At 40.9% G+C, this 26,602-nt stretch overlaps 1 protein-coding gene and 1 pseudogene across 1 annotated transcript in view; both read right to left on the bottom strand.

Moving 5' to 3' along the window:
- Nucleotides 1-210: 210 nt before the first annotated feature.
- Nucleotides 211-5,519, bottom strand: LOC113609283 (riboflavin kinase pseudogene; annotated as a pseudogene).
- Nucleotides 5,520-7,077: 1,558 nt separating this feature from the next.
- The window catches only part of DPT (dermatopontin), a 39,320-nt gene continuing 19,795 nt past the window's right edge, over nucleotides 7,078-26,602 (bottom strand). Inside the window, exons 2-4 of the mRNA XM_027086388.1 lie at nucleotides 24,035-24,160; nucleotides 11,827-11,934; nucleotides 7,078-8,240 (exon numbers count right to left, since the gene is read on the bottom strand). Of these exons, the coding sequence (XP_026942189.1) occupies nucleotides 8,174-8,240; nucleotides 11,827-11,934; nucleotides 24,035-24,160 (301 nt within the window). The 3' untranslated portion in view covers nucleotides 7,078-8,173. The remainder of the gene's footprint in view (nucleotides 8,241-11,826; nucleotides 11,935-24,034; nucleotides 24,161-26,602) is intronic.

Here is a 26,602-nt window from a genome sequence, read left to right as displayed (position 1 = left end):
ATCGCTGTTTATATAGTGAAGGGATGGGATGGCACATACAGACGCAGATGAAACTCTACGTTTTGTAAATGTAGAGTTGTAGGATATTCTAAATGGAAAAACTGACACTGACAATTGTTTACAGGAAGCAAAGGTTAAGAAAAATGTTGAAGAATATCTACTCTTAAAAAAGAGAGAAGTATTATACAACACAAAAATTAGACCTAGAGATTCGAAAAACGCTAATTTTACTGTTTTAAAAGAAAAACAAAAGAATAATAGGCACAGAGTGTAGACCAATTAAAACTGAGGCAGCTGTAACAAAAATGGAACACAGTACAGTGATTTGAGCCCTTAAAGGAAATGACTAATTAAAATGAAATTTCGCAAGTCTTCATGTCTATAATAATATATAAATGCACAAAATATCAAAAATACGAAGTCTGGATTTTTCCCCTTAGGTCTGTAATAAACTGTCAAACTTCTGCTTAATATAGTTGCTTTTATAAGCCTTCTGATTAGTAAAGCATGCTATGCAGGTACATGCATGCTAGAATTTTACCATGAGAATTATAGTTCTCATCTCAAACTAATGACTTGCCTGTTACCCATATTTATATATATTTCTTTTCCATTATAAAACACTTAAGACCTTTCTAGTGGTACATTTTAATCAACATATATAAAATAGAATCTTGATTTTTAAAATGAACCTTTTTAGTACTGTAACATGATGGGTTTAATTGAAAAAACCCAGTTGGAACATAATATGGTAACATTAAACTGTTTAAACTAATTCACAGCTGTAGGAAAATGTTTGATTTTTAAAATACAACCAAGATGAGACTGTAGAGTTATGAGCAGTAAAATATTAGAGAACAGTGAATGAATAAATAAAATGCTTTTCCATCAGTGGCCATTCATTATTTTGCTTTTAGGAACCGGGAAGAAATTGTCTTCTTTGAGTTTCAAATGTTCTGGTAACTCTAGTCGTTTCTTGGCTTCCTCAATATCACCTTGAATTGCTGAATCAAAGAATCAAAGTTCTCTTCTGGTCTGAGGTGGCCAACAATGGCCACATTAAGAATTTCCCCATAGAAGTCCTCTTTGAAAGTATGCATGATATGAGTTTCCCTGGACTTTTTTGTATTCTTGTAGTATGGGTTCCATCCTATGCTCACCACCGTCGTACGGACGACTCCACTTCCAACACCGGCCCAACCATGATAAATGCCGGTGGATACATCAGCTGGAATATTATCTATTACTTGTTCAGGAAACTTAGCAGCTGCCCGGCTGCTTGGAGCCGCGACCGAAGCCCCGCACCACTTGGCCGCGGCAGAAGTACGGCAGGTGCCTCGTGACGTCGTCCGCTCGGGGTGCGGGCTGCGGTCCAGTCCGCGCGTCCGGCGGCGCCGCCGTCGAGGCGGTGCCCGGACCCCCCGGACCAGCCGGGGGATACGGGCTGGAGCTGTGCCGGCCGGCCGGCCGGGCGAGCACACGGGCTCACAACCGGCCGAGACGCGCGGACTACACGCTGCGGCGAGACCCTCACGCCGCTGACCGAACAGAAGGTGCCGGGCGACGCAGAGGCTGCGTCTGGGCTCCGGAACGCCGGCGATCGCGGAAGTAAGTCAGGAGTGTGTTTTATGTTTTGTGGCTTCCTTCAGTTTGTTCCAGGAACAAAGTAGGTGATTAATGATACCTTGTTGAAGTAACAGTCAACATTAAATGTACAACAGCACAGATGTGTGAGATTATGGATTTAGAACAAGCAATGGCGCCATTCTGGGAAGGGCTGAGCCTGATGCCCTGCCCCAATAATCCACTCATCCACATCTTTCCATCTTTTTCTATCCGTCTGCAAGGACTTTTATCAAGGCTTACCTACGCATGTGGAGAACTAAGCCTGCCTTCTCTCTGAATTTCTGGGAAGTCCTTCTCCAACTTGAACTGTGCTGTTTTACACTGTGAGAGATTTTCAATTCCTTTTTCCTGGGAGCAATGGGCAGAACTAATTTGCATGACATTCTACGGTCTCGGTAGGGGACAGGCAGGTATGACTCAGAGACTGTTTGATTTCCAAAACGTCTTTCCAAGGGGTTATGGCTAATGAGCTCACCTTTGAGTCTGCCAACAAAAGAGGCCCAAGGAGACAACCAGGTTAGTTGAAATCCACCAGTCTCAGAGAGGGAAGATGTGGCACACCAGCACGGTTTCTGAATGCCTGCCAAGCAACCTTATAAACAGGAAACCCTGACTCTGAGAAACTAGCTTCACTGCTTCAGTCCAGCTTATCACCAGCGAATCCCACAAGTAACTCTTAGTGGGAATAACCAGGAAAAACAAGGGTCATAAAGTCTGTATTCATGAAATTTTAATCTGTGTTAGCATTAGTCTTAGGGCTCTACTTTTATTTATTCATCAAATATTTGTTGTATCGGGGACGCATCAAACAAATATCACTGCCCTCCCACCCCCCTAGAGCTCATATGCTGTTATAAGACTCAAAAAGCATCCAAATTCATACAGAGTTACACCAGTTTACCAACCTGAGCCCCTTTGCCCCTCAGCCCCCAGTCTCTTCAGGGCTTAGTTAACTAGGCTCTATCTCATGTGCAACAAATACTTAGCCCTGTCCTTGCTGCTCAGATATTGATTTCAATATGGTTGAAAAGGTCATAAAAACACCAAAATTCACATTCTGGTCATTAGTGCGGTATCACACTTTCTGAACATGTGCCAATTGTGACTTGTGTGTTTTCCAACTCCCTCATGATTAGTGAGTAGCTCTGTAAAGGATGAAATTAATGATTACCTAATGATGCTGGGGAAAGAGCAGGAGATGGCATTAACCCCCCTCAAAACCACAACATCATCATCATACCATGCCTCTTAATAGAACTACACAATTTTCAAAGTACATTTACTCATGTTTTCAATTACTGATTGCTTAGAGCTTTGGTAGGTTTTCCCAATAAAAACTAGAAAACCAACTAGAAATCCAGATTAATTTTAAAACATATGTCTTGGATGCCCACTATGTGTAAAACACCTTGCCAGGCAGTAAAAACCTACAAATGAACCAAAGAGGCAGGACCCCTGCCTTCATGAGAGTGAAAACAAAGACATGGAGTACTGAGGGAGCCAGGGAGGGACCCTGAACCAGTCTTAGAAAGCACTGGAAGTTTTCTGGGGAAGCTGAGCCCATGCTTGGCCCTGAAGGGTAAGTTAGACTTTGGTGAGTGGAGGAGTTTAAAATATGAGTTTCTCATTGGCCGTATGACAGAATGAACATCTGTTCCATTGTCTCTGGGGATGGTGAGAGACGTTGGAAAGAGCAGGTAATTCTGCATATTAAATTATAATTCACTAGGTGGCCGGTTAGATGAAAGAGTCTGGTTTTATAATCTTTCTTTCCATGAAGTCACCATATGCTCACCTTTCAGCTGGAACATGGTCCTGGGGCTGAAATGCTTGGCAGCTCGTGACCGTTTTTTTTCCATAAGATTAAAATTACTTTTTAAAAAAAATTATAAACACAATCAATGGGAATTGTTTTTTAAAGTTGGGAAAAGCAGAAAAGTATAAAAAAAGAACAGAGAAATAAACAGTAATGCTACAACTCAGAGAATTCAGAGAATATAGGAATTTACATTTTTTAAAAGATATTTCTATTCAACATTTTTCACTGATACAGATACTCATTCATTCACACAGACAACTGGGCTCCTTCCGGGTGCATTGGGAATAGGAGAAGAAGGAGGTCACAAATGGTACATTTCCAGTACTTAGCAAAGCACAGCAGAATCTAATAAATAGGTTTTAAAATACATAGGTAGTGTTGGTTGGTTTTTAGTTTTTAGGAGATGGTGGTTATTTCATCCTGTGAAAAGTTTAAGTTCCATGAAAATCTGTGCTATGCGTGAATACATTATTATTTAAAATGACTTTTTGAGGTAGGTGTGTTTTCTTATCCTTGCTTTACAAAGGAATAAGTTGATAAAATATATTCATTTCACTTACCTAAATGACTCTGGCTTCCAGAATGGTAACTAGGCTCTGGTACTACTTCTTAACACAGTGGTTTAACTTCAGAGAGCTAAACAGAAGCGCTAAACAGGTTTAATTAAAATTGATGGAAGCTTTGTAAGATTTTCCTTTTTTCTTTTCTTTGATTTTCTTTGTAAGAGTGGACTCTATTGACTCTATGGCCTTTGCTTGTGTTGGCCACCTTGATATGCATCCCTGTTTGGACGAGCAACCTTTTCCTTCATTAATAGGGGGAGAAGAATCTGGAAGTGTAAGAAGAGAATCAAGTAGGTTGGAAGCTAGATGGAGGACCAGCTAGAGAGAGGGAAAACCCCTGACTACATGATGGACAATAAAAAAAAAAAATGGCAGAAGGAAATGTCTAAATTTTTAAGTTTTTTTGTTTTGTTTGAGTTTGTACATTCATTAATGCTTTTATGAGAATACATTCCTCTGAAGGGACTAAAAAAAAAATGTTGAGTTTCTGGTCTGGGTCAAAGCCGTTGATGGTAAAGATAATATATGTGGATGAACACCCAGGATGGAGAGAAAACTTCCCAGGCCCTGGTATTGTGCATATGAGAAGAATGGAGGAGCAGAGACGGGAGTTGATAAATTCCCTCTCCCTAGATTTCTAGGAGGCCCCAGCTGCAATCTGAGTTCTAGATAGATATAAAAATCGCAATGAATATGCATAACTAGTTTATGGTGCTGATGTGAGCACATCCTTAGGGTGTACAGTACATCCTTAGGGCATTATGACTGCATGTTGTGCCTCCCAGACACCTTGGTGACATCAGTGTTTCCCAGGGAACCTTTCCTAAGCGTATACATCTTTTTATGCCTTCCATGTTGTTGTTTCTCTTACCTGAAATGCCACTTTCCCTTTTCCCACCCTAACCTCTCACCACTCTCTATTGAAACGATACCTATTCTTGACTTATCAATCTGGACTGTAATGATTTGTTTGCTTGTCTGACTCCCTTAGTTTATAATCCTCTGGAATGTAGGAACTGTGCCTAGTACAGGGGTTAATATATAATAAGAACTTAATAATTTATTGATTCAGTGACTGAATATGAATAAACAAATAAATAAATGAATGAGAGCAAAACTTAAGTGCCACCTCTTTTATGAATTTTCCTATTCTTTATCTCTACTAATATCCAGCTTACCTGAGGAACATTTTTTCTAATATATACTAATAATATTCCATTCCTCTTACTACATTTATTGGGTACTTATTATGTATAATAAGTAAGTACATATAATAAGTATAATAAGACACTGTGAGATTGCATTTAATCCTTACAACAACCCCATGATGTGGGTACTATTATTGTCTTTACTGGTAAGGAAATAGAGTCTCAGGGAAGGTAGGTGACTGAGTCAAGGCCATGCAGCTGATAAGGGACGGAACCAGGATTTGTGCCCAGACAGTTGGACTCCAGAGCCCACACTTTTCCCACTCACCTCACAAGTTCTCCTGGTCCTTCAGGGCTAACCATAGGCTTGGCTTCCTCAGGAAACTTTGCTGCACTTGTGTCTCAATTGTCTATTTTCTCATCTCTCCCTACCAGACTGTAGACCCTGTGAGGCAGGAATCATGTCTCTTTTCTTCCCATTTTATGTGATCACCATCTTGTGAAGTTATTGGAAAAGGGATTCCTGTTCGTACTAGGCAGATGAAGAAAGGGTGGGCCCGGGAATGTGTCTAGCCTTGCACAGCCACTTTCTGTCAGAGCCGAGGTTAGGACCTAGGTTTTCAACTCTCATCCCAGGCTTCTTCTCTGGAAGAAAATGCCTTAGCAAAGCCCTTTGTAAACAATTTGGGGCAGATGATAGCATTTACGGAATTCTAGGATTGCAAGAAAACACAATGATTACCTAGATAAATGTCCTCCTAGAGTGGAGAGGGAGCTCATCCAAGGTTGTGGACAAGTAAGTAGAAAGATTGGAGTAATGAGAGCACAGAGAGAGAACTTGCAGTCAAAAGATCTGGGGTTTAGCCCCAGTCTGGCACCCAGTTCTTACTGACTGACATGATAGAAAGTATAAATTATTCAGGTTTGAACCAAGTTGATAATGTCTTTACCGTTATTGTCCTTGGCCTATATGCAAAAACAGCTTCTCTCATAGTTTTTCTCTCCTTTTATTCTACTCGGCACAGACACTTATTGGATCGCTTTATTATTTTTTTTCCTCGACTTGTGCTGTCTGGCAGTCTTCTGGACTGCTTCTCCCAGCTGCATCTCTCCAACCTCAGCCCTGGTGAGGTGCAACACCCCCTACACACCTTTGGTTTTCATCATAGCTGCTAAGTCAGCCCGTCTGTGTTGCTTGCCTCCCTTCCAGCTGTGTTCCACACACCCAACGAAGTCCATTTCCTGGCTGCCATCCTGACCCAGAGCTGCAATTGCTAAAATATTAATGATGCCCATTGTGAAACAACACTGTGAAGCTTGCTGTAAAGTAAAATTGCCAGAGAGGTGGAAACAATGAAATGGAAGAAATAAAGCGAAACCATAATATGAAAGAGGGCCTCAGCATTGAGGCAAAGGAGGACATGTCCTTAGCTCTGCCTTCCTCTTCCTAATACCAGGATCTCGCTGTGGGAAATGCAGCATCACTGGCTGAGATTCACTATCTTGGCCACCTAGATGGCTTGCATAACAAGGTGGGTGACCCCTGTGGTTTTGCTTGGCTGCCTGCTCTCCTGGGTCCCCTGAGAGAGAAAAGAAGGGAAGGGCAGCATAGACCTGAAAAGAAAAGGCCAACTGTATGGGTAAAGGAAATAGGGGCTCCCTGTGGTTAAAAAGCATTGGTGTGAGGAGGATTTAAAGGCAGAGAAATGTGATTCCACCCTTTTCCAATCCTTAATGGAAGCACTTAGCCCTTTATAGTTTACATATTGGATTTCTTAACCATATTCTGTCATTATCGTTATTGTATTCCTGGTGCCGTGCATGGTACTTGGCACAATCACAACGCTAAGCTGTATTTTCTGAATGGATGGATGAATAATCAGAAAGGGGAGTGAAGCGAGAAAAAAGCTGACCCTTAACATTTGCAGCATAGTAAATGTTAATATGTTTATTCCTTTTATGACGAAGAGAGTGAAAAGGGCTGGGGACGGAGACATCACAGGAGGAGGAAAGATAATGCCACCTCTGCAAAAGACACTCCTAAACTACACATAGAAGAGAAGGAGACCCCCCAGGACAGGCCTTCCCATCCAGAATATTGAGACCAATCCGAGTGAGTTTTCCAGAGCTCTCACAGCTACAGGACGTATGCCAGCCTTTCCAGGTGCCAGTGAGTCAAACCCCTTTTTCAGTTTTCCAAAGCACCCTGACCACACTCCCTTTCCCTCCAAGTTCCTAATCTGAGTTCCATTCTCTGACCTCTCTCTTCTTTCTTGTTTTTGTCTTACTTGAGACTGATTCCCACAGGTTCCTCTGGTTCCGATGCTCATTTTCATTACTGGGTGTGCTAGTAGTCTTCTTCCGATTTAGGAAATTCTTCTAATCCTCAGTCTTTCAGCCCCCAAACTCTTCCACCTCCCCATTTCACCTCACAGTCTCCTCCCTCCTGGAGCACGGAGCTCTGTAGGTGAACTTCTAGGCAACCATGGCTCATGTGCTGGGGGAGAGTGGAAGCATGTCCCCTGAAGGCAGAAGGTCTGTTCTAGGTGAGGACCCTAGGTTTCCTTCAAACAGTCATAGCTGCAGACCTTCCTTCCCCTTCCTCAGTTTCTGCCCCTTCACTCCACTACTGAACCTGTTCACAGACACTGCTCAGCAACAGGCAGCTTATTGGGTAGTAAAAGCAGCAGCAAGGCTGTGACAGGTGCTCCAGCAGCCAGGCTTCTTTTTCAGGCTGTGAGCATGCACACAGAATACATGGTGTGCAACAGAGCCATTGTCACTCATATAAAATCGTTGCTATGGAACTTGTTGAAAGTGAGAAACTGTGGATTTTATTATAAGTGTGATACTAGTCAGAAGGGCCCAGATAGCCGGCATAGCAACTATCAACCAGCTCAGGGAGAAGAAAAGAGAGCGGTAGAAACCATTTAGGAGTCCCAACTGATGTTAACATAAGTGGACATCCTCAGGTCTCCTGGCCCCTTTCCCTTCACCCAGATTGGTAGGTTGCAAATCTAAACATTTTCAAATTCGCAGTTGTAGTCAGTCATCCGGCACATTATGAACTTCCACTGGCGATCCCTGTGGGGAGAGAGTCAGAGAGCTAACGTCAGTGAGAAAAGACACCTTAGGAAAAACCACTGCTAAGAGTAAAGGAGTGAAAAACCTTTGGAGCATTTAGGGCCAACTAATTTCACTTTCCTCTCAGAAGACACATCTATGAAGTCACTAGAAAACCTACAAGTAATCGTCTATGAGGTCAGGAGTCCTGGACACCGCCTCACCTAGTTCAAGTTGCACCTAGGAGGGGACTAGCTAGGTCACTGGCATGTCGAGGTCCTGTTTATCACCAGTGATCAGTTCACCACTGCTCTGTCTCAAAGGGACCTCTTGGACATATAGGTTAACAACTTGTAATAAAAGCATTTATTCAACATTGTCTCCATTTCACGGTAAAGAATCTTCTCTTACCTAGGCCATCCATCTGCTCATTCTTTCTTTTCCTAAATACCTATCATGTGCTACGCTCCATGCTATGCCCTGTGTGTTCCCCTTCAGAAGACACTATCATAGGGAAATGAAGGGAGGGGAAACAACTCTAAAACCTGTAAAGTGAAAAAGAAAATGCCTGCCATTCTTGTATAACAAATTGAATTGAGTATTTGTTTAAATGGTCAGGCATGGGTATGAGAGGACATAGAATTGCTCAATTTTGAAATAACATGGTGTGGATACATTTCAAGGAATGTTCTTTGCTAAGGGCTAGCCTAAGTTCTTTGTTCACCCATTTAACAAAAAATTTTTGAGATCCCACTCTGCACAGCACTTTTCTGGTCTGATTTTGTTTAACAATGTTAACGGTGATGGTATTGACAATTGTAACTACTATTTGCTGAGTCCTCCAACATATCCAGCATCGCACTAGATGCTTTACATATTTTTTCATTTAATCCTCATGATAAGTCATTGTTAAGGTGAAGAAGCAGACTCAGAGAGATAAGTGGCCTTCATTAACGTAATTAGGTGACAATTTCAGGTTCCAAGTTTGTTGAACTCAAATCTTCCTCTTTATCTTATATCAGAATGCCTCCATAACTTGATACCCATAATCCCATCGAGGACGTGGGCTGTCACATCCTTCGCAAAGTCTTGATGAAGGGCAAAAAGAAAGAGTCATTCCATATACGATCACACAAATGCTTCCCAAGCACAGTGAGGTCATTCAACCTTAGAATATCCTTCTTCCTTTTCAATCTGAAAGGCCTCTTCCCAGATCAGTTTCTCTAAAACACCAACAGTGGTAAGATCTTCATCCATCTGGAAGGTGCGGCTGACTACTCTCAGTTCTGGGAGATAACAGCAGCTATGGTACATGCTGCTCAAACAGCCTAAGGCAGGCTTTATCATTTGAGTCTGCTGCTCCAGCTTCTTTGTGTAGAGTTATTGGGCATAGGGTCCTCCAGTACAGATCTTTAAGAGCCTGGATAACCAACTATTTATTAGTATTTATTCCTGCAGTTGGCAACAGAGGACATGGCTTGTTTTAGATGGAGGTTAGAAAATTGGTAGCATGCATATTTATCGAATGAATTTTATTACTGTAGACAAGTCTTATTTATCTCTGTGCCAACAGACACAGATAAATGAGAGCTTCAGCCAGGCATTCACGCTACTCTTTTACGAGGCTTTTAATTGATGCTAAGCAAAGTGTAGACTACTTGGTTGTAAAAGAATCGAGGTACCCAAATCAGGCTTAGTCGCTGATTTCTTCCCTGGACAGTGGTGCTCAAGCAGGGGCAGTTTTGCTCCCCAGGCTTCGTTGTTGCTGTTGTCACAACTATGGGCGGGGGTTGCTACTGCCAGCTAGTGTGTAGGGGCCAGATGCTGCTGAACATCTAGACTGCACAGGAAAGGCTCCTGCAACAAAGAAGTATCTGGCCCCAGTTGTCGGTAGTGCCCCAGATGAGCAACTCCATTCCAGGAGGAAACCACTATGATTTGCATGTAGAGGAAAAGCTCCTGCCCAGTGAGTCCTGTGCACTGACAATATTTATCCAAGGTAGTGGCCTCAGCCTCTTTTAGCAGAGTGGAAGAAATCGAAGTTGTGGACCTTTAAGCCACTGATTGTTAGTGACCGTAGCAAAATTACATGGGTATATTCATTTTAAACAAATGCATGACATAGTATCTCAGTTTTCCAAGATTTTGAGTTAAACCACATAACTGAAAATTTCCAAGCCAAGCAGTTGGACATTTTAACTGCCAAAATGTATTTATTTGGTGGAAATTTTGGATGGCATGCTTTCTTTACTGTATTCCTTCCTGCCTTCTTAAGGAGGAAATGCAGAACTAAGTTTCATGATGACTTGGAGACATCATTAGGAATACTGAGCTCTCTGCTATAATGTTATCCAGTGCTGCCCATTGGGGATACACACTCCTGCTAAATGTCACCGGGCTTCCATAGTCTTTGAGTTCTTAGGTCTTTCCTTTTCTTTCTTTCTTTTTCTTAAGTATGTTTTTGTGTGTGTCACATCATTCAGCTATTTCTTCTCACTGGTGAAGTGAGTCTCATTCTAAGTAATATCTTCCCTCTTTATTTTTTAATTTGCCCCTTCTAGAAAATAGTAACTAAGCTAGATAAAAACATATCTAAAATACAAATAATTAATGTGTGAGAACTAAGAAGTTCTCCTATGAGCAAATGTAAGGGTTTTTGTTCATGGAGCCGGCAACACGTATTGTGTCTTTTCAGAGCTACTTCATGGGTTTTTTTTTCTGTTTTATTTTTCTTTTTTTAAATTAAGGATTGTATTAAATAAGTTACTTCAGTTAGGTGTGATATCATTGCACTCAAAAGCATAAATATACACAAAACATAAGTCACACTCAAATTTGTCAATCTATTATTTAATGAGTTAGGTTTTGTCCTATTTGAAAAATATTTATGGCTAACTTTTCAGGAATTCATTTGCTGTGTAAAGTGATGATCACCTGACTAAAAGTAGACAGATCAACCTTTTAACACCTGAATTTATTCATGTCTCTTTATTAGTAGGGAGAAGAATTTTTATTTTCTTCTTCTTGTTTTGTTTTGATGTATTCAATATTTGTGATAAGATTGGGAGCTGATTGCGAGAGCAAACAGATTTAAAAAATTAGTGTCGTTTTCTTTTCTGTTATTTAAATTCTCCTTTTTTATTTCTAAATAAGGTTGGTAAGTTTTGTGTGTTTCTCCCCTCCAGCCCCCTCTCCTTCTTTTCTCTCTCTCTTCCCACAACCCAAAGTGGGGACCATATGGAGAAATGGCATTGGAGAGGGTTCATTTTGACAGTGGGTACTCTTTCAATCATTTTTGTACTCTCTTCCTAATGTTTGGTAAGGAAAAATGCTCTTTGAAATTGAATACAGGGAAAAGCTTAGAACATCATGGAATACCAAGTTGGGAATTTCCTGCTCTGAGCAAGTTGGAACACAACCTCATCTGCTGCTGCTGAAATGGGTTCAATTCTCATTGCTTTCCACTGTCCCATCAATCTCTCAGTTAATCTTAGACCAAGTAAGAAACTCAAATAGGGAAAACCCCAGATCCAGGTTCCTACAGGCATGATTCTTGTGTGGAGCTAATTCCTGACCTCGCTAACCCTAGCCCATGGTGAAGGCTCACCTTTCCACTGGAGAGAAAGTGGTTGTTGCTCCTCGTATATAGTAATCATAATTGTAGGAAATCATGTCCATTTCCTCACCATAGTGGCCTGGATATTCTGTTGTCAGCCTATGTGGGAAGAACAAAAGGTTAGAGGGAAAAGATAAAACTATTATTGCTGGAGGCAAACAGGAGCAAACAAGAGACATACTATAAAGGAGAGATGGAGTTTGAACATTATGGGAGACCCAAACCAGAGTTGGGTGGCCTCCACCAAGCTATTCCAGGCTGCAAAATGATGGACAGCTTCCTTGCACTTCTCATATTCCTTCTTGCCGTTAAACTATACACTGAAAAAGATGTAGATAACTCCTCAGGTCTCGAGGAAATATTGATTAATATCAATATTAATCCATTCCATTCAAGTCCACTAGAACCATGTTTTCAAACTGTGGATTGTGACTTAGTTGCAGATCATGAAATCAATCTAATTGGTTAGTACCAGATGAACTTTAAAAAAAGAAGAAATAGAATAGAAAATATCAGAGACTGCATTGTACACACTAAAGATAAGTTCTTGGGTGTGTGTGTAAAAACTTTGTTTCAAGTATATATGCATGTTTGTATTTATATGATGTTTGTATTGTGTAATAGTTTAATATGCATTTTTTATTGTGAGTCATGATCTAAAAGGTGTTTGAAAAATATTAAAGTAAAAGGTAAGCTGTACAAGGGTGGTCTTTACCTAGTCTGCCATTGTTTCTTTGGCGCCTAAAACAGTTCCTGGTACCTAGTAAGTATTTGCTGAATAAATAAATAGCCTTGGGAGAGTCATTTAATCTCAGTTTCCTGGTCTATAGAAGAATGAAAGCTACCTTATAGGTTTGTCATTGGCAGTAATACAAATATGTGTGACACGTGGTAGGAGTTGAATTATTAGAAGAAATTTTGTTTCTTCTTCCTCCTTCTCCTTTCCTTCTTTCTCCAAAATTACGTCAATCCTGGGCCTCTCTCTGAAGAGGTTCGTTGTGGTCCACCCTGGAATAAATCTTGAATTTCCTGGTTCTTATAAGGCTAAACCACTGGGGCTCTTCAAGACCAAAATAGTCCTTTCAGTATGATACAGGTTCCCCAAAGTCTTCATCTGCATCCCCAAGGCTGCTTGGGAAACAAATAGTGAGTGTTAGTAATTTAATGTGATTTGGGGTCATTGTATGTTGATGATAGAAACATCTCTCCCTGTGTAGTCCTAATACTGCAAGATTGTCATGAAATCTTAAAAAGATTGATTTATAAACTGGAAGGTCTCCCAAGAGAATCTCAGTGCTTAGATGCAACAAGATCAATGGTTAGCTCAGGGTAACCTGGGTTAGCCAGAGCCCTAAAAATTCACTGTCTTTGTTCATAACCATCCCTTTTCCCACATTATGCAGTTGTCCTTGTTCTCTGATTTTTCTCTTCTTAAGACATAAGTATGCTCTATCAGGATGCCAGACCCAACATGTTCATGAAAGGAAATAAGGCTGATGCAGAAGTCTATTTTGTGCTTCTAAAGAGACCCAGAACAGGGGCTTTATCTTTCTAATGAAAATGTTAAATGACTCATAAGTGGACCTAATAGGTTGTCCTTTGGATTCCATTGGTTTATGATCCCTGAGGATCCTAACAAGTGCTAGATTCAAGTTTACCCAAAGAAAGAGGGATTGGTTGAGAATGTGGATAATGCAAATTAGGATTAAAAGAGATGGAGTAGGAGGTGTTTTTCTTGCATCAGGAAGCGCAAAGTATTTTCCAGAACTTTTAGAGCATTCTTTAGATACAGTGTATAAAAGTTAATTGCCAAACATTTTAATACCTGCTGAGGCAAAGTCTACACAAGGTAATACTGCATTAGACTAAATCCAATTGCCAAAACTATTGGAAATAATTAGGCTAGACTTCTATTTAAGTCTTTACTGATCTACCTTCAGATGATTTGGATAGTTAAATACATTTGGAATAAGTGGGAAAGAGACTTGCATTTTAAAAAAATCATGACATTTTAAGCTTCAAAGGGAGACAAAAGTCATCCAACGCTTTCTTCAACGAGCATTCCCTATTGCTTCATTTTTGGAGGTGATCAGACCAAAGGGCCTGCTGTTCAACTGGGAGATTTCTCTGTGGGGGACTGCTGTTCAGTGAATTTCTAGAATGCCCTGGAGAAGGTATTATGCATGCTTATTTGTGTATTTCCATCTTGATCCCAGGCAAGTTTTTGTTTTTGCTTGATTTCTGGGGTTTGGTGTTGTTTTGTTTTTGTTATAAAATCATGAGATAAAGTTTAGACTATCTTACAGAATCCTAGATTAAAGAGGCTAGGGAAGGAGTTTGGATATTGATAGAAATTATCCCTACTTTATGAAACTGAAAATACAGAGAGAGAAAGGCCCCTTTCCTCCCCTTTGGGAGGAAAGTGAACCTCCCAAACACCATTCATAGAGGGAGCTGCTGTTTCAATACGGTCCAGGATTCTGAATTTTAGAACCAGACAGATGTGTCTCCGTTTAGTTCGTGATGACATCATGCACACACAAAATATTCTAATAAGTGAAAGCCCTAGTAATGGCTCCTCAGAGGAAAAAAAGAATTTAAACTTTCAGAACTAGGTATTGGGACAAGGGCATAGGGACTTGTCAGGAAATTAAGAGACTACAGGGAAGCAGAAGATCAGCGTTTCATAAGCTATGGCAATGAGCTTCCAGAGGGAGAGAGGGGGAGAGTTCAGTGTGGTTGCAGATTCCTTGTGAATTACCAGGTCACTTCAGGCAGTTTTTTGCAAAGCACACTTCATACTGAGCATTGCCATACATTCCTAGGCCAATTACAACAATCAAACAAGCCTTCAGCTTGGAAAGATGAAGGGAAAGTTCAGTCAGAAAGGTGTCTTTATTCAATTTACTGAAATGAGTCACTTACTGAAGGTCTTCTATCAGGAGCCTTACATACCCCTTTACAAAGAAGTACATATGTGTGTGTATGTGTTCCTCCTATCACTTTTAGATGAGTGACTATTGGGGTACAATTCCTCGCTTTACATTACTTTTTATGCCCTATGCAGGCAAGATGAGAGAGACAGAAAGTTGTTCCAAAGCTAAGTGAGAACTTGATAACATAGAACCACTTGTACAGCTTCTTGTATTAGATAAGGTTGAAGGAGATGGAAAGAAATTAGTTATGAACTGAAGAGAGCCCATACAAATGGAAGGGATTTTTAAGACTGATATAGGATTTTCTCGTCTAAGGTTATTAAAGCTCTGAAATTATCAGTAGATCCAACTAGAATCAATAAATGATTTCTCTCCAATACGTTACCACAAACTGAACTGCAGCTGATAGATGGCATTCTTTGCTGTGAGAATAGGACATATCACAGAGCTTACTCAGATATATGTTATCACATTCATTTTAAAAAGGGGAGTAGAGATAGAATTTAGTTAGATAAAGAGGACAATTTTACTTTTTGTCGGAGGTTTGCTTAAGAAATTATGCAGTTTTTAATAGTTAAAGAGTTTTGACTCTATTCTTTAACAGAAAGTGACTCAGTATAAGATTTTAACAAACTTCACCTTTATTATTGATTACTGAGACTTGAACATAAAGTCAGACTTCATAGCACTAGCATCTATCTGTTACATGTCTGACCTGCTGGTAGGTAGGACAGCTGGGTTATTTGGGGTCATCCTAGAGGCTCCACTTTCAGGCCATGCATCCCACTGGAGTGCACATGAACAAATGGGGCCATGTCTCATGACCCAAAGTCAGCTGGTGTCACATCCTCAACCTTATCCCACTTTGTGAAATGCCAGAGAGGCACACACTACAGACTCCTACTGTAAAAACTGGAAGAAAACTCAGCACTTACAAGTTAACAAACCAGAAGGGGGTACCTGAGGAAGCCATACTTCAGCATTTTTAAAGACAAGAGGAAACAATGTTTTCCATCCCATTGTTACGAGCTCAGCCCATGCTCAAACAACATTTCAGAGAAGCTTCTTCTGGTCAGTCCAATCTCTAGTTCTGTTTTGCTCCTAGTTTCTCCACTTCCCAATTAACACCTCATTTAAAATATCACATTCTAATGTTCTATTACTTTTTAGCACCACATATTTAGCATCTGATTAAAAACAGAATACTGTATAGCATCTTGTTTCACGATGATGATCAATACAGTGAACTCTTTGAGGGGTCATTGGTACATGGAAGTCATATACACCTTTATGATCGAGTTCAGCAGTGGGCATGGAGGAGAAATTCAACATTTATAGACTTGATGTGTTGAAGTTGGCCTACATTCTGCATCCAGCCAAAAAGAGGATGCCCCTTTCTGACAGGAAAATCATTGAGAAATGTCTTAAATAAACAGAATCTGTTTGTGATCAATCCTCTTGCATAATAAATGCTTTTCTAGGTAAGCTACAAGAAATGAGAAAACTTTAGGTTAGGCTAATTTGCCAGTGGTCTGGCACCCCCAATAGGTGCTGTACCAGAACCTGTTTGAAGTACTTTTGCAAAAATGCGAAAAGTAAAACCCAATTGCACTTACGCATTAAAGGAAAGCAACCTCAAGGGAACAGTCACCCTGGCTTCTACTGCAAAGAGCTGGGGAAAGTGGTCAAGTGAGACTAAATGACTCTGTAGTCACCAAAGTGCCCTTCTCTGCAGAGAGACCCTGAACTCTGGGGGTATGAGAAAGAATGCAGTATGTTCATGTCTGTCCACTTGTGGCGGATTTTGGAGATCTATATATCAAACAGTTCAAGTATGTATCGCAACATGGGGAACACAGTTCCAGAGATATCTGTGACTTAAATTAGAAGAGGAAAGTCCCTAAGTATTTTCCAAATTATTCTCTTAGAACTGAGTTTCCAGCTCGCTGTCCAAGCTCAGGGCTGGTCAGCAAACACATTTGTTTTGCTTCATGCTGGCTTTCACTGGCCAACTTAGATCATGGTTGCCATGGTCCTGCAATCAGTGGGGGCAACTCCACCTGCAACATCTCCCCTTCGGCAAAAATAACCACTTTCTTCTCTGTTTTCACTACTGGGTGCCTACTGTATTGTTACCTAATACTTCACCTGTCCAGGTCTTATTTCCTTATCAACACTCAGAGAGCTCAGTTCTCTGCAAAGAACATGGGATTGGGAAGCAGATAGACCTGTTGGAATTGAGTTCAGTACTTTGAACAAGTCGCAATTTCCGCACCTCAATTCTCTGATCTGTGTCATAGTATCATGAGTTGCATGCATAAGAAATAAACGAGGCACAAGCCTCTTAGATAGCCTCATCCACCAGAGGGCAGCCAGCAGAAGCAAGGAGAATAACATTCCTGCAGCCTGTGGAAGGAAAACCACATTCACAAAAGATACACAAAGTGAAAAGGCAGAGGACTATGTACCAGAGGAAGGAACAAGATAAAACCCCAGAAAAACAACTAAATGAAGTGGAGACAAGCAACCTTCCAGAAAAAAAATTCAGAATAATGATAGTGAAGATTATCCAGGACCTCGGAAAAAGAATGGAGGCAAAGATCGAGAAGATGCAAGGTGTGTTTAAAAAAGACCTAGAAGGATTAAAGAACAAACACCTAGAAAGAATTAAAGACCAAACAAGCAGAGATGAACAATCCAATAACTGAAATGAAAAATACACTATAATGAATCAATAGCAGAATAACTGAGACAAAAGAACATATAAGTGACCGGAAAAATAGAATGGTGGAATTCACTGCCATGAAAAAAGAAAAAAGAATGAAAAGAAATGAAGACAGAATAAGAGACCTCTGGGACAACATTAAACACACCAACATTTGCATTATAGGGGTCCCAGAAAGACAAGAAAGAGAGAAAGGACCTGAGGAAATATTTGAAGGGATTATAGTCAAAAACTTCCCTAACAGGAGAAAGGAAATAGCCACCCAAGTCCAGGTAGTGCAGAGAGTCCCAGGCAGGATAAACCCAAGCAGAAACATGCCAAGACACATGGTAATCAAATTGACAAAAATTAAAGACAAAGAAAAATTATTGAAAGCAACAAGGGAAAAACGACAAATAACATACAAGGGAACTCCCATAAGGTTAATAGCTGATTTTTCAGCAGAAACTCTACAAGCCAGAAGGGAGTGCCACGATATATTTAAAGTGATGAAAAGGAAGAACCTACAACCAAGATTACTCTACTTGGCAAGGATCACATTCAGATTCAACAGAGAAGTCAAAAGCGTTAAAGGCAAGCAAAAGCTACGAGAATTCAGCACCACCAAACCAGCTCTACAACAACTGCTAAAGGAACTTCTCTAAGTGCGAAACAAGCAGAAGAAAAGGACCTACAAAAACAAACCCATAACAATTAAGAAAATGGTAATAGGCATATACATATCGATAATTACCTTAAACGTGAATGGATTAACTGCTCCAACCAAAAGACACAGGCTCACTGAATGGATACAAAAACAAGACCCATATATATGCTATCTACAAGAGTCCCACTTCAGACCTAGGGACACATACAGACCGAAAGTGAGGGGATGGAAAAGATATTCCATACAAATGGAAATCAAAAGAAAGCTGGAGTAGCAATACTCATATCAGATAAAATAGACTTTAAAGTAAAGAATGTCACAAGAGACAAGGAAGGACACTACAGAATGACCAAGGGATCAATCCAAGAAGATATAACAATTATAAATATATATGCACCCAACATAGGAGCACCTCAATACATAAGGCAACTGCTAACAGCTATAAAAGAGGAAATCGACAGTAATACAATAATAGTGGGGGACTTTAACACCTCACTTACACCAATGGACAGATCATCCAGACAGAAAATTAATAAGGAAACACAAGCTTTAAACAACACAATAGACCAGATAGATTTAATTGATATTTATAGGACATTCCATCCAAAAACAGCAGATTACACTTTCTTCTCAAGTGCAAATGGAACATTCTCCAGGATAGATCACATCTTGGGTCACAAATCAAGCTTTGGTAAATTAATTGAAATCATATCAAGCATCTTTTCCGACCAGCACACTATGAGATTAGATACAAATTACAGGGGAAAAAAAGGAAAAACCCCACAAACACATGGAGGCTAAACAATACATTACTAAATGACCAAGAGATCACTGAATAAATCAAAAAGGAAATTAAAAAATACCTAGAGACAAATGACAACAAAACCACGATGATCCAAAACCTATGGGATGCAGCAAAAGCAGTTCTAAGAGGGAAGTTTATAGCAATACCATCCTACCTCAAGAAACAAGAAAATCTCAAATAAAAAGCCTACTCTTATACCTAATAGAACTAGAGGTAGAAGAACAAACAAAACCCAAAGTTAGTAGAAGGAAAGAAATCATAAAGATCAGAGCAAAAATAAATGAAACAGAAACAAAGAAAACAGTAGAAAAGATCAAGAAAACTAAAAACTGGTTCTTTGAAAAGATAAAGCAAATTGATAAACCTTTAGCCAGACTCATCAAGAAAAAGAGGGAGAGGACTCAAATCAATAGAATTAGAAATGAAAAAGGAGAAGTTACAACAGACACCGCAGAAATACAAAGCATCCGAAGAGACTACTACAAGCAGCAGTATGACAATAAAATGGCCAAGAGGCACATGACAAGCTGCTCAACATCACTAATTATTAGAGAAATGCAAATCAAAACTCCAATGAGGTATCACCTCACACCAGTTAGAATGGGCATCTTCAGAAAATCTACAATCAACAAATGCTGGAGAAGGTATGGAGAAAAGGGAACCCTCTTTCACTGTTGGTGGGAATGTAAATTGATACAGCCACTATGGAGAACAGTATGGAGGTTCCTTAAAAAACTAAAAATAGATTTACCATATGACTCAGCAGTCCCACTACTGGGCATATACCCAGTGAAAACCATAATTCAAAAAGACACATGCACCCTACTGTTCATTGCAGCTCTATTTACAATAGCTAGGTCATGAAAGCAACTTAAATCCCCATCTACAGATGAATGGATAAAGAAGATGTGGTACATATATACAATGGAATATTACTCAGCCATAAACAGGAACAAAATTGGGTCATTTGCAGAGACGTGGATGGACTTTTAGACTGTCATAAAGAGTGAAATAAGTCAGAAAGAGAAAAACAAATATCGTATATTAACGCATATATGTGGAACCTAGAAAATGATACAGATGAACCAGTTAGCAGGGTATAAATAGAGACACAGATATAGAGAACAAATGTATGGACACCAAGGCGGAAAGCGGGGGTGGTGGTGGTGGTGGGATGAATTGGGAGATTGGGATTGACATATATACACTAATATTTATAAAACAGATAACTAATAAAAGCCTGCTGTATTAAAAAATAAAATATAATTCAAAAAAAAGTCAATGTGTTAACATGATAAGTGCTCAATAAATAAAAATCATCATTATCATCATCATCGTGATCAACAGGAACTGAATCAAAGTCTATGAGTTGTACTTATTTTATATTCATTTATATTCAGTCTGATTAAATGAATTCATGAATAGAAGAATGAATGATTATTTCTAGAAAACAGTAAAGGAGAGCAGACTAGAGAGAACAAAATGACAAATTTGGTCTCAAATTGCGAGGTTTACTTTGTTCTAAAGGAGCAAGTAGGGCCTGGCCTTCGTTACCCAATACTTACTAGACAACCAGCAACATCTCTGAAATTTCTGCTCTTGAAGTTTGTGCATAAGAAAGGAGGCAGCACTGATATGCACGCAGCAAACACATTTCTGTATTGTAAATATGGCACAGTAATTACGATGGCCACCCCAACTGATGAAAAGTATGACTGATTTTGCTCAAGCTCGGAGGGGCCATTGTCTCCCGAATGAGTGCTTTGTGCATCACACAATGCCAGGCAATGGTTGGTGCAGGGCACCAAAGCATCTAAACTCAATGCACGCTGCTTTAAATGTTAACATTCAGTCCTATTTCTCAAAGTGTGTGTGTCTCCATCTCTGTAATAACAGCTTCCCACCTGCTCAGAAGAACCAGTGTAGAAGCTGCCCTTCCCACCAGACCTCTGGGAACAGTGCCGCAGCAGGCCTTTGAGCTGGGGCGGGGGTGACAGACGCCACAGTGGAGGTGCCTATGAGGTCATTCTTGTCCCTGCCACGATTTCATGGGGAACAGTCATGCAGACACTATCCATTTTGTATTAAAATCTGAACAATGAGAGTAGGAGTTAAAGATTAGCTTTGATGGAGTGCTTTGGGGTAGACAGAGGAGAATATTATGATGAACTGATTTTCTTCTTGTTGTTAGCTAGAGCTATCTAGGAATTAAGAAGAAAAATTCTGTGGCTATGACTTGAGCAGGGGAGAGGGGGACCAGGCAGCGGAAAATAGAATGCAACATCTGAGAGTCATAGAAACTCAAGGCTGAAGGAAAACTAACGGGTTATCTATGTTAATTCTGAGGAAGGCCATTATTTTTTTGGTCAAAACATATTATCCAGTGAACCTGATGTAAGGTCACGAATCTGGAGAAGAACCATTTAGGAAAGGAAACACATGCTCAATTCAAAACTGTCCGTTCCTGGGACATATTCTCCACATGGACAGCCTTAGCATGCTGATGGGGGCCAGCCTGGTGCATGGCATGCAGCCGCTGGAGCTGTTTGGAGACTGAGGAATTATTTCAAACAGTCTGTGAAAGGTTGTGGCTTCCTCAGTGACGTGTTTGTGGTTTGCAGATGAATGGACTAAGAATTAATTCTCACATATAAATAAATATGTGTAACGTTTACATATGTATCCAATTCCAGTGGGGACCGGTGAGTGACGCCATGTCTGCATCTATCAGGAATTCGCTTTCTTGCCAGAGCTCAGTGATGCTGTATTATCTCATGAGAAACTGCAGAGACTGAAATGGGAGCAGCACCTTGGTTCCCACCAAACAAATAAATCCCGCAGTTATGTGGGAGTTGGTTGGCTGATTTTTTTTTTTTTCCTGTGCAGAGTGGTGCTATTCCTGAATCCCTAAAAGCTTGCAAGCACAGAGAGGATAGATGCTCACTTCTCAGTGTCAGGCTCAATGCTGCAGAATGGCCTTCAAAGTGGGAAGAGAAAAATGTCCCCACCTACACATGTCCAGTTCCCTGGGAGGTGATTCAAGCTAGTTAAAGTGATGTAAGGGAAGGTTTCAAATAAGAGAGTTATCAGGAGTTTTCACTGTGGGAAGGTGTGGGAAAACAGTTCTCACTCCAAAGAGCTGTTAAAAGGATCAAATAAAATGATGCTCGTGAATGAAGTCTTTTTCCGCTATAAAACATCATCATATCAATGTCAGGTTTCACCACTGTTACAGTTCCTATGCGCCTGTGATGTTTCGTTATTCATTCGAGAAATGTATTAAGGGCCCACTTTGTGCCAGGCGATATGCTGAGATGCTGAAGAACTATGACCTAATTCATGCCCTAGAGGTTTCATTCAATTTAGAAAAACATATACCGTCATGACTCCGGAAATGTAAAGATGCCACTAAAATGTCTAGACACGCCAGTGGGATAGTGAGTCATGCACTGCTTACCATGGTGATATGGCAGCCTCGTTCTGCTGCTGCTCCAAGTGTCCCTTTGAAAAAGTACCATTTCCTTGACAACCGTGGCAGCTCTCAGCTCTAACACCACGCAACCGGAAAGAGGTGCAGTAAGTGAAGCCTTCCTTAGAGGGACCGCTTCTAAGTTGACTTGCTGTGTCTTTCTGAGTAATTCTCTCCTCTCTCCCCCCACCCTTTGGTTCTACCAACCATCAGTGACATGTCTGGGTGAGGTAGTGGGATGAGGAAGGGGCAGGGTAGGGTGGTGAAGGAAGATGGGCAGACCATTGCAGACCAAAGCCAAGGATAAATATGGCTACCAGAGATTTGAATGTCTTGGGCAACTTAAGAAAAGTTGCACATCTCTATCTGTCAGTCTTTGATATCAAGACTTTGTGCCTACCTACATAGTTCCATGTTCATTAATTTCCTAGCATCTTAATGATTGGTGAGCTCCTTCTACTGTACCCCAGAATGTGAAGCCCCTTTGGCCCTGGATTCAGGACCTGTCACAGTTATATCCTACACCCTAGCCATGCCTGTTTGCCTGCTGTGGTGGAGTAAGAACAGCTTTATGGAGGCATTTTGGAAAGCTGGACGAGGTCCCTGCCCCATCAGATAGCTACTGATATCAGCTGACGTTGATCTCTGAAGTTACCATTTATCATTGCTTCAAACAGAAAAATGTTAAGAGTTTGGAGATGCATATCCCTAGAGACATTGTGCCCCACGTGGGCATCTGTGGAATAATGCTCTCTGGTTGCAGAGAATAAGCATAACCCACAAGGCTGTTCTTCCAAGCATCACACTGTGAAGAGATACATCATTTGAGTCAGCCAACCTTCAAATGTTGACACTTTTGGATTCCTTTGTCCAAAGCAGAAATGTCTGACTTGTTTGCAGACTGAAGAACTGGGGACAAGTTACGTTGTCAACATCCAGTGTAAGTTATCAGGGTAAATAAATATACACACATCCTCCTAGTCAACCCAAAGTCTAGGTCAGGGGATATGTGGCATCAGCCCAGGGAGCCGGAAGGGAACAAAATTTCACAGACTGGAATTACATAGTTATCTAGAAAGCACTAGCCTCCTTTTTCAGTCTGTAATTATATACTATGTTTGCCACTCTGACCTGGAACAGGGTTGGCTTCTTCCAAAGAAGTCCCGTGGGAAAAAAAAAGTTCCCAGATGGGTTCAGCAGCCTTGGATGTGATGAGTAGTTACTGTGATAGAGGGAAAAGAGCACTAAAACAGGAGTCAGTACACTTCAGCTTAGAAGTGAACCCCCATGAAATAGCTGGGTGGTTTCGGGCAAGTCACATCCTTGCTCTTTTCTGTTTGTTTCCTTTTCTGCCAAAAGAGGGATATAGGAGCAGTGGGTTGATGACTTGTAAAGTCTCTCCCAGTGTGAGTATTATTCTGACATTTTCTTCCACTCATCCATCCATCCATCCATCCATCCCCTTCTATAGGCTAGATGCTATATTTAAAACTTGTTTGTGACAGCCCAGGCTTATTTGAAGCCAGAAACCTGGACCAGAGCACCGCCCCCCACCACCCCGCAAGCTCCCCTCCAGCCCCAGAAGCAGTGAGGAGTTGCGTTTGGCTGCTAAACTCACCAGCAGGAATATGGGCATCTCTTGCTGTAGCGACAACAGTAAAATTGCCACTCCCGATCCAGCACTGACTCGAAGTAGCGGCTCTGGAATCCTGCCACCAGTCCATTGTTGGAGCACGTCTGGTACCTGAAGAGAAGAGAACAAGTCCAAGTCATCCAACCACAATGATGCACAAGTAGAGCCCCCCTTTCCAAGATCCCAGCTCCCTCAGTTATTGAGTCATGACACTCTTTCAATGACCTAGATTCTTTACAATTTATTCCATTTTTATGCAAATCATAAAAAAACTTTGTTTTACTGGTAGGAATGATGTATACTCACCATTAAAATTCAAATGATTCAGAGTCTTTCAACCGAAGGAAAATTGGGAAACTCTGCTCTTGTTAGACCTCTATGAATATATTGTTAGATGGAAGAATGCATAAATGAATGGATATAGAGGCATCTAGAATTTTTACAAATGCAATATTATATTGTTCATGCCATTTAAAATAAAAGATAATGTAATTCACATTACTTGCATTAAAATAAAAAGAATACAAAGAGAAGCTTTCACAAGACCTTCTTAGAAGCATAAGCCTGGAGACGGAGCACAAGGATACTCAGCAGGCAAAGCCCAGATGGGCACAGCGATTTGCACAGGGTGACCCAGTACAAGCTGTGGGGAGCTGGGACCACAACCCCAAGTTTTCACAACTTATCCAGGAATCTTTCTATTGCCCACTAGACGGCAAGCTCTACATGGTCAGGGAGTGTTTGGTCAAAATTCTATCCCCAGTGCCCACTGTGGGTCCTGGCATATGGAGGCAGTCCTTACAGAATGGTGACGGGCCACCTGAACTCCTCAAACATCCTCTAAGGGTCCCTTTCCTGTCTAAGCTGCTCAGTTCTAATTCTTCTAGTCTACAGACCCTCCCTGCAGTCACATGAATTTTCACTGTTTCATTCTATCTGGGCTGCTATTGGTCTAGGAATCAGCCTGTTTCATCTTCACAGCACCTTGCTAGCTAAGCGTTGGCTTAGAATAGTGTAATCATTTCTCCCTTTGTTCCATCTCCTGTTCCACTTTCTCCCACTCCTTCCCCATATCCCACTGGTGCCTTAAGGCTTGCTCCTTTTGCTGTGTTGATGAGGTTGCTGTTCTCTACCTGGCCGCAGTGGGCTCCCACCTTGCGCAGAGTGAGAGCTTTCATAAAACCTTCCAAAGGAGGTCTTTAGCTACCTCTGCTTCTTTGTATTCTTACCCACCTGGCCATTGATCATGTTCCCTCTTATGAGTAAGCAGAGAAGGCAGTTGTCTCTGTGTCACAACCTGACAGCTGCTGGAATACAACCCTGCTTTTCAAGGAAAGGTAAGTTTCCTGACACACAAACTATAAAACCATCAGTGACTGGATTTCATTTCATTCTTTTTAATTATTGGAAATGATCTTCTGGGTCTGACAAAACTAGATATTAAATATATTTCATGTCTGGTCAGAAAGCATCTGTACTTTTCATCATTTATTATTCATTTATTCATTTATGCTTATATATATTCAGACATGTGTTTATTTATCCATTCATTCATTCAACAAACTTGTACTCCCTCACTATTCTGTTTCAATCACAGTGCTTCTGTGTGGAAAGAAGAATTGAGAGATGGGCTTGGTACTCGGTCACCATACAAACTGGCTTGAATTCCAGGTTCCCAGGACCTGTAAGAAGTTCTGAAAGACCTTAGAAAGCTCAACTGTAGGAGATCAATAGTGCAATTTATGACGTAAATTGAGACCTGTGCCCTTTGATGATCTAGTCTTCTTTTCTCTACCAGTACTCGCATCTCATCAGGAGTATTACCGCCTTGGAAAACACCTGGTATGTATCAGGAAGCCACACACTTGGAATGGACAACCAAGGTCTGAAGGGTAGACTTGGGGGCTGATCTTCCAGCATGGTCTTATTCTATCCTAATCCTAGCAATGCGAGTGAAAGCCAACTTCAACAGAAAGCTCTAAGAGTTGTAAACAAAGCTCATATGTATCCAAAGAAAGACGGTGCAGCAAACTGGTGCTCTCTGTGAGCTTCCTCCTTACCATCACTAAAATTCTGCCTTCCTCTAAAACAGCCCTTTCAGAACTGAGCCAGGCTGTGGTTTCCCTGGAGCTGTTGTTCCATTGTCTTGGTTTGTCCTGTGCACTCAGACTGTCACGGGGATAGCATTCCCAGGGTGGTGAGTTCCCATAAGCAAAAATAAATGTAGCAAGATAAGCTGAATGGTTTCACGGGGTACCAGTTCTGAAGGCTATCCAAGTTCCATGAATTCTCCGCCGGCTGCCAGCCAGGCAGCTGACCCCATAGTGCTGTATGGGAAGTGTGTGTGTCACTCTTTCACACACCACCTCAGATAACACTGCCCTGTGAAGATTATTTGGACACTACAGGCCCAGGGCCTAAGAACATATGATGAAAGTTAGACAACCAAAGAGAGCTCACCTCCCCCAGCTTCTGTCCCATTGCACTCACATTTTAGTAGAGTGAGCCTGCACTGGAGTTTGGCAGTACATGAGGCCAACACAATGAAATTAT

This window comes from Aethalodelphis obliquidens, unplaced genomic scaffold (genome assembly GCF_003676395.1).
Source record: "Aethalodelphis obliquidens isolate GAN/ISIS:26980383/991018 unplaced genomic scaffold, ASM367639v1 scaffold55, whole genome shotgun sequence".
Taxonomy (NCBI): domain Eukaryota; kingdom Metazoa; phylum Chordata; class Mammalia; order Artiodactyla; family Delphinidae; genus Aethalodelphis; species Aethalodelphis obliquidens.
Note: the sequence above shows the minus strand (reverse complement) of the source record. Positions and strands in the feature narration are given on the sequence as shown.